We start from the raw sequence: 15,192 nt of genomic DNA on the forward strand, positions 1-15,192 counted from the left end.
AATTAATCCGGCACTGAAAAATTGAGAAGTATTTGCCCAGAAGAATGCAGAAGCGTCCAGCTCTACCCGTGCCATAACTGCAACACACTCCTCGTTCCAGAAAGTGTTTCCTTTCATTTTTCTGCTTTCTGTGCTACTGTATTTCCTTTCTGTGACAATCTTAGAACTTAAAAATAATATACCTATTTCAGACTTTGAAGAGCTGACTGTGCTCTCAGTAACATTATTGTAAACTAGAAATAATAAATAACCTGAAATTGGCAAAGTTTCGTCAGCATTCAGATGGGGAGAGATGAAAACAAAGAATCAGCAGGACTGAGCGAACACGTTTACGACACCGACCTAGATTATCTCCTGTAATTTTTCCCTCTGCGCCCCCACAGAGTTTAACCCCTACCCCCACCCTTACCCACCAAACAGCAGACAGCTGGCTGCCCAACTTCCATCTGCGGCAAGACTTCCTCAACACAGAGTGAAGGAAGCCAGGTCGTAAGCTTAAGCCAGCATCTTTGAGAACAGAGGGCCCGACGTTGGCATGAGGTGTGTCAGAGGACAGTGTCAGCCTTGGCACTGCTTGGTGATGCCCACGTAACTCTGAGGGGCTCTCACGTCACTCAGAAATCCAGATCCCCTCCCCATACTTTAACATCATCTGCTCTACTCCACGGAAGCAAACAGCCCTATGGATCAGAAAAACACCTCTCTGTACATATAATAACAGTTATGTGGTAGTATGGACAAACTGGGGTATGGCGGACCTCGATTCGTTTGGCCAAACAAAAACATTAGAACAGCCCTTGCTCATAAGTCCTGGCAGTGGCTGATCTCAGGCAGACGTTGTGTGGCCGTCTGATGGCTATCGGACGCAGGGTTTTTTTCTCCCAGGTAGTGTAGAAACAGCAAGGCCTCAGGCCAGCAGTGAAGTAGCACAGATTTGTACATTATACAAATGTAAGGGAATACCCTAATCATCTCATGAACTCCGTAAAACACATATACAGAAGTACCACAGACTTCAATCCCTCATGCTAAGGAGAGCCTCAGCAGCGAGTTCACTGATATTGACCAAGTATATTAGCATTATTTTCATTACTGAGCGAGGATTTCTAGCCTCCTATTGCTTCTTGAGTATGTATTTATAGTACCATCCAAATTCAATAACAAGACTATTTAAGACACGTGAGTAGGTTCTGTCTCAATTAGGAAAAAAAAAAAACAAAACAAACCAAAACACTCAAACAAACCCACAATAAAACAAAGCTACAAGGAAACGGAAAAAGCTATACGAGGACCCAGCATTTCGCAGAATCAATCCTGTGGGATGGGAATAGCTGATAATCCATACAAAATGCACGCACTTCCTTTCTTGCTGCTGTATCTTAAGAGGACGTCATAAGGTTATCACCGTTTGCTCCCCCTGCCAAAGATAGCATATCTAGTATATGTACTTTTAAGCTAATTTAAAATAAACCCAGGCATTTGTTTCCACTTGCCCTCGTTTCCATGTCAACAGCACTTAATGAATGCATCATTCCAGGAAATGTCAATAAGGAGCAAAGAAGAATGAGCAAGCACTGAAAACTTCACACATGGCGTACATCCTTCACAATCGTATCGCTTTAATGAAAATAGGTGAGGTCACCTGCAGCATTAGCAAACGCTCTGTAATACGTTCTGCCCCAGATGATGTTTCACAGTTCAGTAACACCACGTTTGAAGTTTCCAGGGCAAACAATACACCCACAGGACCGACCAAGCGCGGGTACAAGAGAAGCAACCAGTAATTACTGTGTTGGCTTCTGTTACTTTGATCTCTGGGTCACGACCTCTGCTTTCACCCAATCTTCAAAGTGGAGATTGGAGAATAGGTTATTTTAGAGGACGCACTGTTTTGCAAGCTATTTTGTCTGCGTTTCTTGCTTCCTGTTTGAGCCAAAAGCTTTTAAAACTCTCCTATCACCATCATATTTCAGATATTCTGCCTTCCCTTGCCCTCACCCCCAAGTTATCCCTTTACAAAACACCACCTCCTATCCATGGAAAGCTTAAAAAAATAAGAAGTAGGAACTTATGGCACTTTTTTTTTTTAAACCAGAAAGAAACCAAAGCCATTTTACAATGATGGAAAAAGCCGTGAGTTTTTAAAAAGACCCAAAGAAGTTTTCTTACAAAAATACTGCTGAAGGGAACTTTCCATTTTCTTTTCCTGTCCAAGCAATAATTCCAATAACAAACACAGAAATATTCTCATCAATTTGTTCTCCTACAGATTTGAAAGGCAAGGAGGAATAATAGGGATGGAAAAAATTGTTCTTCCTTTTTCTTAAAAAAAAAATATCCCACTCAAATGTTACTATTTTTCTTAGGAAAATAAAAAAAACACTTTGAGAAAAATTCAACAACGATGTTTTCGTATAAAGCCTATTTTTAATGGAAAAGCTTTAGTATTGGAATGGATAGAAATGGTAAACCAATGGATTAGTCAAGGAACCAGAAATGCTTGACAAAAAACATAGTTTTATACATTTTGCAAATATTTATAATGAAACCTAATTATTTTTAAAAGATGTAGTATTACTTTTTATCTCTGTTACTAGTATCACAGCAAATCACTGGACCTTGAGTTTTGAAAAAACTCATTTTCCACTTTTTTTTTTTTTTAAGTTGAGATTTTGGGGGTTTTACAGATCTTTTCAGTTTGTTGGAATGAGAAGATTAAGTAAAGCTTTGATTTCCAGCACCTTTCTCTTTCTGGTTGAGGAATTAAATAGCCTGAACTCTAATTGAACTCAGTAGGAATGAAATTAAAGCTCAATGAAAAATGAAGCTGTGGTTCCAATGGTCACTACAAAAATTTACAAAAAGAAGTTCCTATTCAGAACAAAACAAAACCAGTTAAAGTTTATGGTAAAGTGAAATGTTTACATAATTCAGGTTCACTGAAATGCAATCTTTTGGTGCTTTCTGTGTGACAAATATTCTCAAAAAAATTAAAAATCTTATGAAAAAAAGTTGCTTCAAACCATTGAAAAATGCTGAAACTGGCCCTTTCAAATGTTTGCCTTTGAGATTTGAAGCGACATATTTGATAAAATACAAATACTTTCCCACGCAGGAGAGCTTGCTGATGTTAAATCTGAGATAAATCTGTACGTGTGGGGGAACGAAGTAACAAGTTCTGTCCAAGATGCTTCAGAACTTGTATTCAAAAGCCCGAATCAGCTGTTCAGAGTAAAATTAGCAGAGCACTTTCAGTCGGTTCCACCATGTTGGCAAATATATTCCCCTAAAGATGGATGGATGGATGCTTTTGAGCGTTTTTGAGTCTAATGTTGTCTGGCAAACACATTTCATATAATGTAACAAATAGTTACGGAAAAGGATCAGGAAGCTTTCATTTTAGCAGCAGAACCATAAATCATTCAACTAATTAGAAGACCATTCTTCTTTCTTAAGAGAGTTTTAATTAACATAGTTTATATGGAAAAAAAAAAACCACAGGTTTTTGAAAAATTGAGAGGAAAGAAAATGGAAGCCACATTGCCGTTTCCAGCAGATGCATAAATACAATCACTTCACACTTTGCCACGGTGGTTTGCCACGACGTGACCTAAAACTACCCTGACCTCCCTGAAATCAACATTTTTGCATTGAAACGAAACAACCGACATGCTTGTTTTGATGTATGGCTGTGTGACATATTATAAATATTACATCACATAACCACAGAGGATGTCAATCAATAAAGAATTTTTTCAGACAGCACTAAATGAACCATGGGTTCTTGCCTCTGAATGGCTCCTTTAACGTACTACTTTTGCTTAAATGATTAATAGGAGGCATATTGTCAGAAAACATACTTAAAGTGAAAAACAGTAAACTGTAGAAATATCATTCATTTTTTAAGCAATTCTCTAGTGCAAGTGTCACATAAATTTACATAGAGACAGCACCATTAGGCTCCCGTACGCTGTATAGGAGGCATACCTTCCACTTAAGTGTGAAAGCAATGGGAACATCTTTTATTAAATCCAGGCTGCTCTACCTGGGGGGAACCAAAATGCTACAGCTAAGCTGGATTCAGGACTTGAAAGTGTTTAGGCTAACGATAACCTAGAAATCCTTCTCCAAAACTTGGAACAAAGGAAGAACTGCATGCACACCCGGGGCAGCTGCGCTGCTGTTTCAACCTACGGCATTTATAAGCAATAAACCGGTGCATCAAATTCATGCCGCTTCCCAATAAACCTGCTTTTAGTCTCCACCACTTTGCATTGTTTGATACTAACTCCCACAGCAGAGTTTGGGTTACATGAAGATAAAATCAGAGATTTATTATATAACTCTGAATACTGCGGGTGATCTGCAAATAAAACGTAAGCTCAGGAGGCTCTGCGAGGTCGGCAGCGCGGTGACCGGCGCTGCTTGGCTCGGCTCTGACCTGCCTCAGCCAGCCACGTTCAGCTGGTGTGTGTGAAAACTGCCAGCACGCCAAGACCGAAGTCTCCTATCCGAGGCGAGCGAGGAAAAAGAAATCCAATGACTTTTTTTTTTTTTTTATAATCAATGTCTCACTTGTCTGAAGGTTCTAGCTATGAAAATTATGTCACTTCAGCAGACATTCTGCAATTTTTGAATCTACGCTCACAGTCACCGTCAGTCACAAGTATTTTTATCTTAAAAAAAAGTAACCCCTGTAATTTGTAGCAACATTTCAGTTGGGTTAGTCGGACATATTATGTTTTATCAGGCTTCCACATTAATTTCCAGATGTCTCTTTGTGTAATCTAGCTCATTAAAATGACATTATTGAGGTAGTTTGGGGTTTTTTATTTGAATCTAAACACTAGCTACCGGGAGTCCAGCAGCACAATACAGAAGGAGTCCTCTCTTCTGCATTCTTTAACAGCGCCTTGATAACTGCAGTAGAAGAAACTCATCACCATGGTCAAACGTTACCAGAAGACAATGCAACTGGCTGAGTGCAGTGATTATTTTATTATTATTATTGTTGTTATTATTGACTGTCACCCTTAGTGTATGGAAACGTTGCCTTACCTTGGCCTAAGGGAAGGAAAGGCCGTAGGTAGGCACATACGAGCACCCACGTTCAGGCAAGCCTGCGCACACCCGCTCACCCCCAACACGTGCTGTACGTCACTGAGATATTTCTTGAAACAGGGTTCCTGAGAGTGATCTCACTGAAACAGGATTACGCAAATTCCCTGCTGTTTCCTGGCAGAACATGCCACAGTGCTTTCAGAAAGAGCAGGTGTGTGTTTGAGACTCTAGGTTGGGTTTAGTTCAATATTTTTCCAGCAATAATCCAAAACCGACGTACCTTATCAGGCCTACGAGTGCAAGCACTAACCTGTATCTCTGGTAGTCGTCTTCGTCCTTTTCTTTGCAGACCAGTTCGTTCGGGCAGGCCGTGTTTCCAAGCAAACTGAGATACTCTAGCGAGGGCACAACTTCAGCCAAATGGTCCAAAAGGCTCTCCAATTCTGTTATGTGTCAAAGGCTGCGCGTTAAGGATTCAACGACATCGATGAAAAAAACATTAAGAGTTACGCCGCTGCTTATTTAAACATACATTTCAATAACTGGCGATCAAATTTAGTATGGCATTCAGGAAAATGTCACATGAATTGTTCCAAGGGCAAATGGGGATAAACATCAGTGAGTTTTTTGGCATGGAATGAAAGAATTTGGCTGTTTTGTCATTTTTTCCTCCTCCTTTCTTTCCTAGGTGGTTCGCTACAAAACATTAAAACTTTGACAAAATGATGGATGCTGTGTGGTAAAATGGCTAGCAATTGCTGGAGCCACGAAACTTTTCCAGCACGGAAACAAACAGTGAGTTTCACAGCACATTCATCACTAATATATTCAGTCCACTGGAAAATGAGGTTTTTTTTTAAAAAAAAGAAAAATTAAAAACTCAAACCACAACAAGCCACTTTCACTCCCAGCACATAAATGCTTTGAGTGCCACAGCAACACATTTGTAATTACTCAATTAGTATATGTGAATTAATGCTTCACTAAGTGCAACTTAAAGGCTTCAGTGTTACAAGTATTTTATACATGAAGCTTTAAAGTCTTGTAAAGCATAAAATTTTTCATTTAAATAGCTTTATATTTTGGTGTTTATGAGGCTTTTTCACTTAACTATATTTCTTAGAGCATAAATAATGATGATACACTTTTGATACTGTAAACTACGTAAAAACAAACAAGCAAACAAAGGTTAACCTGTCTTTTAACCACCGCAATATTGGAAATCACAGCTTAGGTTTAAGCTTGACACCAATATTCAAGCATTCGCACCTTGCCGATTGATCAAATAAAGCACATGATTTTGTTATAGTGTGGCAGCCTCCGAGACTTGAACTATACATTCTTATTTACTTCAACTTACATGCAAAGAAAAAGGGGTGACTCTCAAAAACATGCCGTGCATAAAAAGTTGAAAAACCGACAGACTTAGACAATAGTAATAATTATTCAAAAGCATTAAAGGGCATTTTATTGCTCTGTTTTTATCCACTCCTGCTGTTACAGACCACAACTATTGTTTTAAGTCCTCAGTTCACTTGTGTGGCTATTATTTATACTTGATTTATGTGTTTCTGTTATCTTTGTTATCTTTAGCCGATGGAATTTACTTTATTTCTTCACCTCAATATCTTAAGGGCAACAGAAGCAACAGAGAATGGAAAGTGCAGCTTCATTGTTGAAAATGAGCTCTTCCTTTTGTGAGCCTGAAATTTTGTTTTGTTGCCAAACACACATGAAGATCATGCAATTACTAATTTTAATATATTAAAACTAGTCAATCTACACTCACAGGTAATGTTCTGTCCCACAAGGTCTGAGGAATCATACTCAAATATTTTGCACGAGTGACAAAAGTGAAGGTCTGAAATCAGTTCTATGAGTTAATTAAAAAGGTGAAAATGCTAACTTTTAACTTGGCAAAGCCACGTTACGGAACGCCATATGCCAGCAAGCAATCAACCAGACCCCACGGAAAACTGTCTTTTTGTAGCACCATATGATACAAATCTTCTTTGTCAGCCAGGATGAATTCACAATCAAAACTCGGTGCTAGTTCCCGTCTCCTCCCATCTGGACCTCAAGCTCTCACACAAACTTTTTCATGGCTCTTTCAGGACGTACGTGACTGTGACGGGAAGGCCACAAACCGTTTTTGCATGCATGTTCAAGTGAAAGGCTTTCTAAAAACTTCCTAAGACCGTCAGAGAAGTGCTTGAACCTGCCACACACAACCCCCCAGCCAGGAGAAACAATTTCTTGCAGGATTGCTTAAGTTGCAAAAAGGTTCCCTGAGAGAAATAGTTTATTATTACAGAAGACAGTTATTTCCACAACAGCAATCACACACGGGGTCAGCTACCGCAAGGCTTAGAGAGTATCTGGCCATTGCCTATTGAAAGGAGAAAAACCCAAACCAAACAAACAAACAAAACCCAAAAAACCCAACTTTTTGCTTTTTCTATAGAGTAAACATGCAGAATTTTTGCTTGCCAATTCAGTGGAGCTTTTTCTGGGGTAGAAGCTCTTCTTCCCAACAACTTGTTGAATGTGGAGTAGGACATGTAACCTCACTCCCATCTGCCCAAGCAGACTTAGGGGCAAATATCGACATGTAGTTAGATACGTAATGATGAAGAGCAGCGTCAGCTTAGATTTACAAGAAGTGTAAGACTATGCATCAAAGTCCTATGGACCGCACAGAGAGAGACACCAAATTCAGTAAGAGTTTTGGGTAAACAACAATAGTTGATAATCTGCATCTCAAAAATCTAGATGTCCCCAAATTTGGAAATTACTGTCTAGATTCTAATATCTCATATCTAAACCTTGAGCAGAAACACCCCCCTAAAAGTTATCCCAGGCAAGAACGACCAGGAATCACATGCAGACCTCCTGCTGTGCCGTCCTGTGTGAGACTCCCCAGATCTTTTCTTTGTTATCATTTCCTAATCTCCCTCTACCGAAACAGATATTTATCACCCCAGCATTATTCCAATTTCAGCTGCAACAGAAACAGAAACATGTGCCCAGGACAAACCCCGCGAATCAGACATAATCACCTCAAAAGTAGGAGGTCACTAGCTCACAGAAAGGTTGAAGCTTTGCAGGCTTGGACAGCCCAAAAATAACAGGACACCAGCAACGCTTGAGAACAAACCAACCCGGGGCTTCTAACAGACAACTTATTTTGTGCCAGAATCAGCAGTTATATCATAAATAAAATAATGAAAATTTCTGTTCTGTAGGACTTTAACTGTCTTTTCTCATCCCTCTTGGCAAAACAAACTGCAGGGTACACATTATCTTTCCAAGAAGCCCCATCCACCTGCCATCACAGTTAGTCCTTACAAAGCATGTAGGAAAAAATAATAGATACACTGTTCAAATTCTCATGATTAAGTGTTTCTCAGAGATGAGTCAGAAGTCATGGTGCACTTCTAGCGTACTCTTTAGTTAATTAGCACGTCACATACTTATTTTAATCACAATACTGGAACTACAGGATGAACCAGAAGCATAGAGTCTTTCTAAAACAATGCTAGGAAAATACAGAGGGAGGAAATCAAAAGCAAGCTGAAATTTTATTGCCAGCTTCCCTTTTACGTTGCAGCGTAAGGAGTATCACATTGGGGCAATCAGAGCCAAAGAGGTGCAAAACCCTGCCGTGCCATTTCCAAGACCAACCTCAGCTCCGTTCGCCCCAAAAAGAAAAGCCACAATTAAATCCACGGACAGTGCTAGTCAATATTTAGTAGTTTGTTTATTGAAGGCCCTGTGACAACAGCCCTGAACTGATCTTTCTGAAGTCACAGTCACTGGTCACCAGGTGAAGATACAACAGTGATGCACACACTTACACTACAGTCTATTGCTTGAAAACTGGCTTAAAGCGTCGCTGGTACGACGACCAAATTGCCTTAGCGTAGCGACCCACCTCCGAACTCAGCAGCAGCACCGTTACCAGTCTAGTAACGCCTCTCTTCCTATCAGACACTGACTAAAATAAAAATTTGTAACAACATAAATTTTTAACTCTTCAGCTCTTTGGCTCACAAGCTACGACATCAATTCTCAGCCATTACAGAGCAACGGGCACCTCCACAAACACCGAACAGAAACATACTGGGCATAGTTTAAAATTTCGTCCTCATCAAATGACTCTACTGTCTTCCTGCACTATTTCTAGTCTTAAATTAGGGAAACACTTGTATGAGCTGGGTGTCTCTCACGGTCAGATCAACTCTCTGAAGGCTCTGCAGCATGTTACATGTAAGTATCCCACACACGCGTGTTCACAGTCGGCTGCTCACAGCAGGCGCACACCCGCACACAAACACGTCACCGTCTTTTCTGTTCAGAAAAACACTCCCAACAACACTGACACGTTAGCCACAGAATTACTTGGAAAACACAGCACTATGGTGGGTCCAGTTAAGCTGCAGAGCAATATAATTTTTTGCAAGTTTTACGCAACCAAAAATATCCTAAAATAAGTATGTTCTGACTTGGCTATTTTCACGCTCTATCTGGTACCCAATACCATAGTTTTTGAGGTTCTCCAAAAGGCAAAAAGAACAAGCAAAAGCCCAAAGCAAATGATGCATCTCCCTTCTCTGGCTAAAAATTAACTGTCTACGCAAGCCCGTAACATTTTTATTTGTTTTGTTGAAAATCCTGTAGCCTGGATTGAAATTCTGCTGCTGGTCAGGACTACGGCCCCTTATGAACGCTCCAAAGATTAGTTCTACAGCATTCAAGACTAGTGCCAAGGAAGGACTGGTGTGACTCAAGGTTAAATTGTGCCCGGGGAATATTACGCTTTAACGAGGTCGAAGTTGTAAAGTCAGAGAGGATAGTATACCTCTGCTTTGCTTAGCCAGTGTTAGGAGAGCCTCACAAGCAGGGACAGCCATTTCGATGCTAAGCGCTGTCGTGTGACAGCCAGCACAGTAAAAAGACCGTTCTGTTACATTCCAAGGGGTCGTGTGGATCCACGCAGAAATTACTGGACGATGTCTCACGTGTTCCACTATTCCAGACCTCTGTATTCTCAAGAGCCTCTTTAGCTGTGCCCTTTCACTAGTCCCTCCAGCATATTTCCAGGGCACACAGACATTGCATGAATCCTTTATAGACAGTAATATAAGGGTCCATCTGCTTTAAGTACTGAGGGCTGGTGCTGGTCATCCCCAAACTCCGTGCTCTTTCCTCTTTTACTGGTATTCTTGCTATAACCATATTCATGGTTGTTCTTTGGGGACAGCTGCTGGTCAGACCTATGCAGAAACACAACCTTTGCTAACAAGGTTCTAAATGAACTTATTCTGGGTAATTCTATACAGATGCTATGCTAGCATGTAACTCTCCAAACAAACTAATCTACACATATTTTCTATCTCACCACTAAATTATTTTTTGCATATAGTTTGAGGTATGCAGGAGAACCTGGGATTTCTTTCTGCAACCTGTTTCTCTGCCAGCAGTTCTTTTTACTAGTCACACCCTCAAATACATTGCCTTTATATGAGAAGTAACCACTCTTGTTCTCTCTCTCAGTGCTTGCCAAGCTGCTCCACCATTTTCCTTCAAAAAGTTTGTTCTTAAAGTCTTCTCAAATTTTTAGCCATTCCCACTTCCCCAAGAGAGTTGCAGGAGAGCTTCTCATGTTAATGACCTTCTGTGATTACAGCTTTTGGAAGTTCTTGGAAGCAAGGAGACAAAGAACAATCTGCTTTACATTCAAAATATTTTCTAAATACGTACATAGAGTGTATCAGAAATATCGCACAGAATTCCAGACCACCACATAGAAAGACCCAAAACTGTCATTCAAGTGTCTTCTGCCAACTAACCATCTGTCATGCAGGTACTGCCATCAACCTAACATTAAAACAGCTGGAGAGCACTTCTACCAGAGTCATAAATGAGCAAGCTACCTATATTTATTCCCATTTGAAACATTTGCTTCAATTAAATTTATCACAAACACGATGTAGCAATCACAAGCTACGCCACAGGCAAATAGCCTTGAAGCAGAAGTTACCAATTCTCCTCTGAATGCAGTGTGAAAAGATCTTTGCCACCTGAACGCTTTTCCATTAGAATGTGCTAGGTCTTCAGGGTTGGATAACCACAGAAATAGCTTGCAATATGCAAGTATACATCTTCCCCTTCTCTATGTGCAATAGGATGTCACACACAGTGACATTTGTATGCCACGTTCTGGCCTGAACCCTAGCTGGCTGGGAGAGAGGGCCTTCAGATAAGGCCCTGTTCACTGACTACAACCATTTGGCTCAAGAAAGAAAAGGTGAGGCACAGGTAGTAATTAACTAAGTCCATAAGATCTCATGGGGAGCTTCCTGCATACTGAATACTTGGGAAAAAAAAAAATCCCATTCTGCCTACTGCAGAAGAATTCATTTGCTCTGTGTAGCTGGAGTTGCTAGTGCTTTTAAGGGCATTTCAGAATTCTCACGGTTCCAAGGCTGCAGCTTTGAAGACTAGGTTTCAATGTTGTTAGGTATACAAATGTGAGGAAACGGAGAAAAAGTTTCTATTCCTGCAATCAAATTATGTTTCTGGTTCTCTAGAGAGGTCCATCCTGAAACCATATGTCCTTGCTTTCAAAGTTTGCTTTTCTTTGGATTTTTTTTAAACACTATTCTGCCCAAACATCGCTCACGGTTCCCAAGGCACCACAAAGACAATGGCAGCACCTGGCCATTTCTTTAAAAGTTCTGACATCTGGAGTGAACTGGCCCAAGCACCGCTCTAGAACAGGATAAGGAATCGCCTGGACTGGAGATGGCCTCCCTCCTCCATAGGCGTTCGGCATTTGGCATTACTTAATTTTTACTTCAGGTACACTTTATCCTAGAAGAAATATTTTTGGCACATCAGGTACTGCGGTTCTCTAACAAGACACACTCAGATTTAGCCAAATCAGCATAGGCGGGAAGAGGGCTGAGCCCTTTCAGCTCAGATCTCTGTTCAGTGGAGATGAGGATCTGCGCATAACAGGAGACAACTCACTCGATCTAAACATCAAGTGCTCAGCACTTAACATAACGAGACTCTGGTCAGCCTGGGACTTCTAGGTCTTCAAGTACTTCAGGACAATGTAGGAACAAGCACAAAGGCAAAACAAATTCCAACCTACAGTTTGGGGGTTACACAAACCCAAACCTGCCAGGCACTATGATGAGGCCCCTGTGAAGGCAGATTATACCAGAAGTACTTACTGGTACATTCTTCAGTTGAGGTACTCGACCCATGCTGTTTTCAGAGACTCAAGAACTTATAACCCTTCGATCCAAACCACACTGATAACGGCCCTTGCTGTAAGTAATGCATACGCCGCTATGGGCATTCTGCCCAGCTCTAGATTTCCCACTCTATGATGTGAAATATTGTGCTCTTCCTCTAAACCATTCAAAACCTAGACCTAGATTCAATGTCTGCATTCTACACCTGCATTTGACACCTTTATTCTAAATCAATTTTGGTACCAGTTCTTCAGCAGTATGCAGAACGTACGCTAAATGGATGACCAGCTCACTGGACTAAGTGAAGAAATGGGGCTTTTACTTCAGAGAATCACAGATCTGGTTTGTTATCAGACTTGCCTATTTTGAAGGGAGGCAGTGAACACCATCTGATTTTCAGCATACAGGTATATATATTTGACAAACTATCACTGCTGCCCTTTTGAGCAGTTTTAACAAATACTAAAAAGATCGAAATGTAAAAGAAATTGAAATGTCTATACGATATAGTCCCTCTGTAACACCAGCCACGATCAGCACAGTGAAAAGCCATGAAACCTCACACTGCTACATCACACACAGAGGAATAAATCTATTTAGATGTTTCCTGACTGATTCTTATTATCTAGTGAACACACCTGAAAGGAGAAATGAGGCTTCCCATTACAGGCATAGGTGATTGCAGGCACAAGTCCTCCTCCAAAACCAACTTCCTACCTACTTCCCATCTGTCTCAGTCTGCACTGCTTTCTGCCACCCATTGTGTCTGACAGAGAACCTACGACGATACGTTTCCCAAAGTAAATCAGACTTTTGTAAAAACAAGCATACTATACGCATGGGAAAAGCATGTTAGAGACATGTAATCCAAAACTGCACAATGCTGATAACTATCCTTTATGTATTTCAGGTATATAGACTGCATTTAAAAATATTTTTAACAGATTACACATTACAGAAAAGTTGAGGTATAACACTAGGAAACTGCTTTTAAAATAGTAATATTTAAATTTGCTTCTTCCATTTCTAGTAGAAGAACTGGTAGCAGCCAAATTGTAGCTGAAATACACAACGATCATTTGAAGAAAAAAACAGTAGATGATTCTTCTAAGTATTTACCTGATTTAGAGATAAGCTTTCACATTTGTACAGCGTATGCAGGCATTGTGTTAGGAGGGACCAAACGGTACTTACACGTACAATGGCACACAATAAGCGAATCATGTAAAAGCAGTAGAAAGTTCTTATCAGAACTATCAAAACAGGATCTGGATCAAAATGAAGCCAAAATAAAAGGAAAGAAATAGCAAAGAGTACAGTATGGGAAAGCTCTCGGGAGAGTTTTAAGTTTACATGTTATTCCAGTTTTCACAAAGATCAGTTTGGCTTTTTGTTTGTTTCCATCTCTCCCCCCCCATACGTATATATTTATGCATGCACAGTAACATTCCACCAGCTGAAGATTTGTTTCAGATCACTATTCTTTGCTCACTTGTGTCCTCTCTGTAGTGCTACTACCATATACTAAACAGTCTTTCCTGTAACATATTTCATTATTCTATTAAACGTACATTTTTATTTGATCGTTTTAAAAATAGCTCCATAGGGAAATCATTCCTTAAAAGAAGTCCTTCAAGTTCAAAAGAGACTTTTTTCAAGTATGGTATCCACACTGACGAGGGGAGTCTGGCAGGTCTCCGTGCTTCTGAAGACTGCTGTACCTTCCCTACAAGAGATCACCGCTCCCTAGGGCTCAACACGTTAATGATGGACAGCGGGTTTTTCCCCTCTCTGGGCAGTCTGTACACATTACGTGTTTTACAAGAATTTCTGTGCCGCCTCTGTTAAATTATTGGCAGCACACTCCAAAATGTATATGTTATTTCTATAACCTGGGTAGCTCAATAGTCTCAAAGCTCTAGCTTCATAGTTTTAAGACTGAATTTAGAAAAAAAACCCAGGCGAGATCAAACCCTTCTTATCATGTTTTCATTCACTTTGAGAGCTTACTCACTTGACAATAGTACTTTAAGTATGTCCGTGAGACCAGCAGAAACTCTTCAAAGAATACTACTGACACGGTAAATTTTTTTCCTCTGATTTTGTTCAGTGAGCTCTTATTCAATACACCTGCCCTCCTTTTGGAAAGTTCAAAGCTCCTCCTTGACACCCCGCCAAAGGACAAATATACTCACGTGCTTTTGGGTCTATGGCCCAATTCACATTCCATGCTTTGCGGAAGGAGATCTGCTGCACCAGACAAACCGCCACCCACAGCATCAGGAAAAGCATTCTCGTGCATTCTTCATCAAAGCATGCCCAGGTCAGATTTTACCGTGGCAGCAAACAATAAAACCAGCTGCTCAAATCCAACCCACAGAACCCGGCATTAACCAGAAATTCTAGCCAAATTCCCAGGACAGCGACGATTGCGACTGCTCACGAGACACTCCTGGCAAATTTCCAGGGCCCCAAGAATACAAGTTACTCTGCTGATTTCTATTTATTTACAGAGTCAAAAATAAGTGTGGAAATAGTAGAATCTGCAGTTATTTTTATTTTCCTCAGTCGGAGGATTTTGCTTTAGTAGAAGGTAAATTGCTCTCTGTTTACATTGTCTGTAATAAAAGCCTGCAGCTGAGCAGCCCTGTCCTCACACCGCAATTACAAGGAGGGGGCTTTCATGGTCTAAGGCTCTGCAGGCCTTGGTTGGCCTTTTGGCCACAATTTGATCGCCCTTCACTTTTGTAAAACCATCTATTACCCATCTTCAGATCTCCAGAAGGGTCAAAGTATGGGAAAATTATTTAATAATCAAGCCCATGCCCAGCCCTTGCAGATAATGAGTTTTTACAGACCGTTA

General features: G+C 40.5%; 1 protein-coding gene across 3 annotated transcripts in view; it reads right to left on the minus strand.

Moving 5' to 3' along the window:
* The window catches only part of LRMDA (leucine rich melanocyte differentiation associated), a 676,631-nt gene that overhangs the window by 284,022 nt on the left and 377,417 nt on the right, over positions 1-15,192 (minus strand). For all 3 annotated transcript variants that reach the window (XR_012663092.1, XM_075109328.1, XM_075109327.1), the window contains exon 4: positions 5,372-5,506. Coding sequence is in view for 2 of the 3 variants with exons in the window: in XM_075109328.1 (XP_074965429.1) it covers positions 5,372-5,506 (135 nt within the window). In the remaining variant the exon portion in view is untranslated. The remainder of the gene's footprint in view (positions 1-5,371; positions 5,507-15,192) is intronic.

This window comes from Phalacrocorax aristotelis, chromosome 14 (assembly GCF_949628215.1).
Source record: "Phalacrocorax aristotelis chromosome 14, bGulAri2.1, whole genome shotgun sequence".
NCBI classification, from domain to species: Eukaryota; Metazoa; Chordata; class Aves; order Suliformes; family Phalacrocoracidae; genus Phalacrocorax; species Phalacrocorax aristotelis.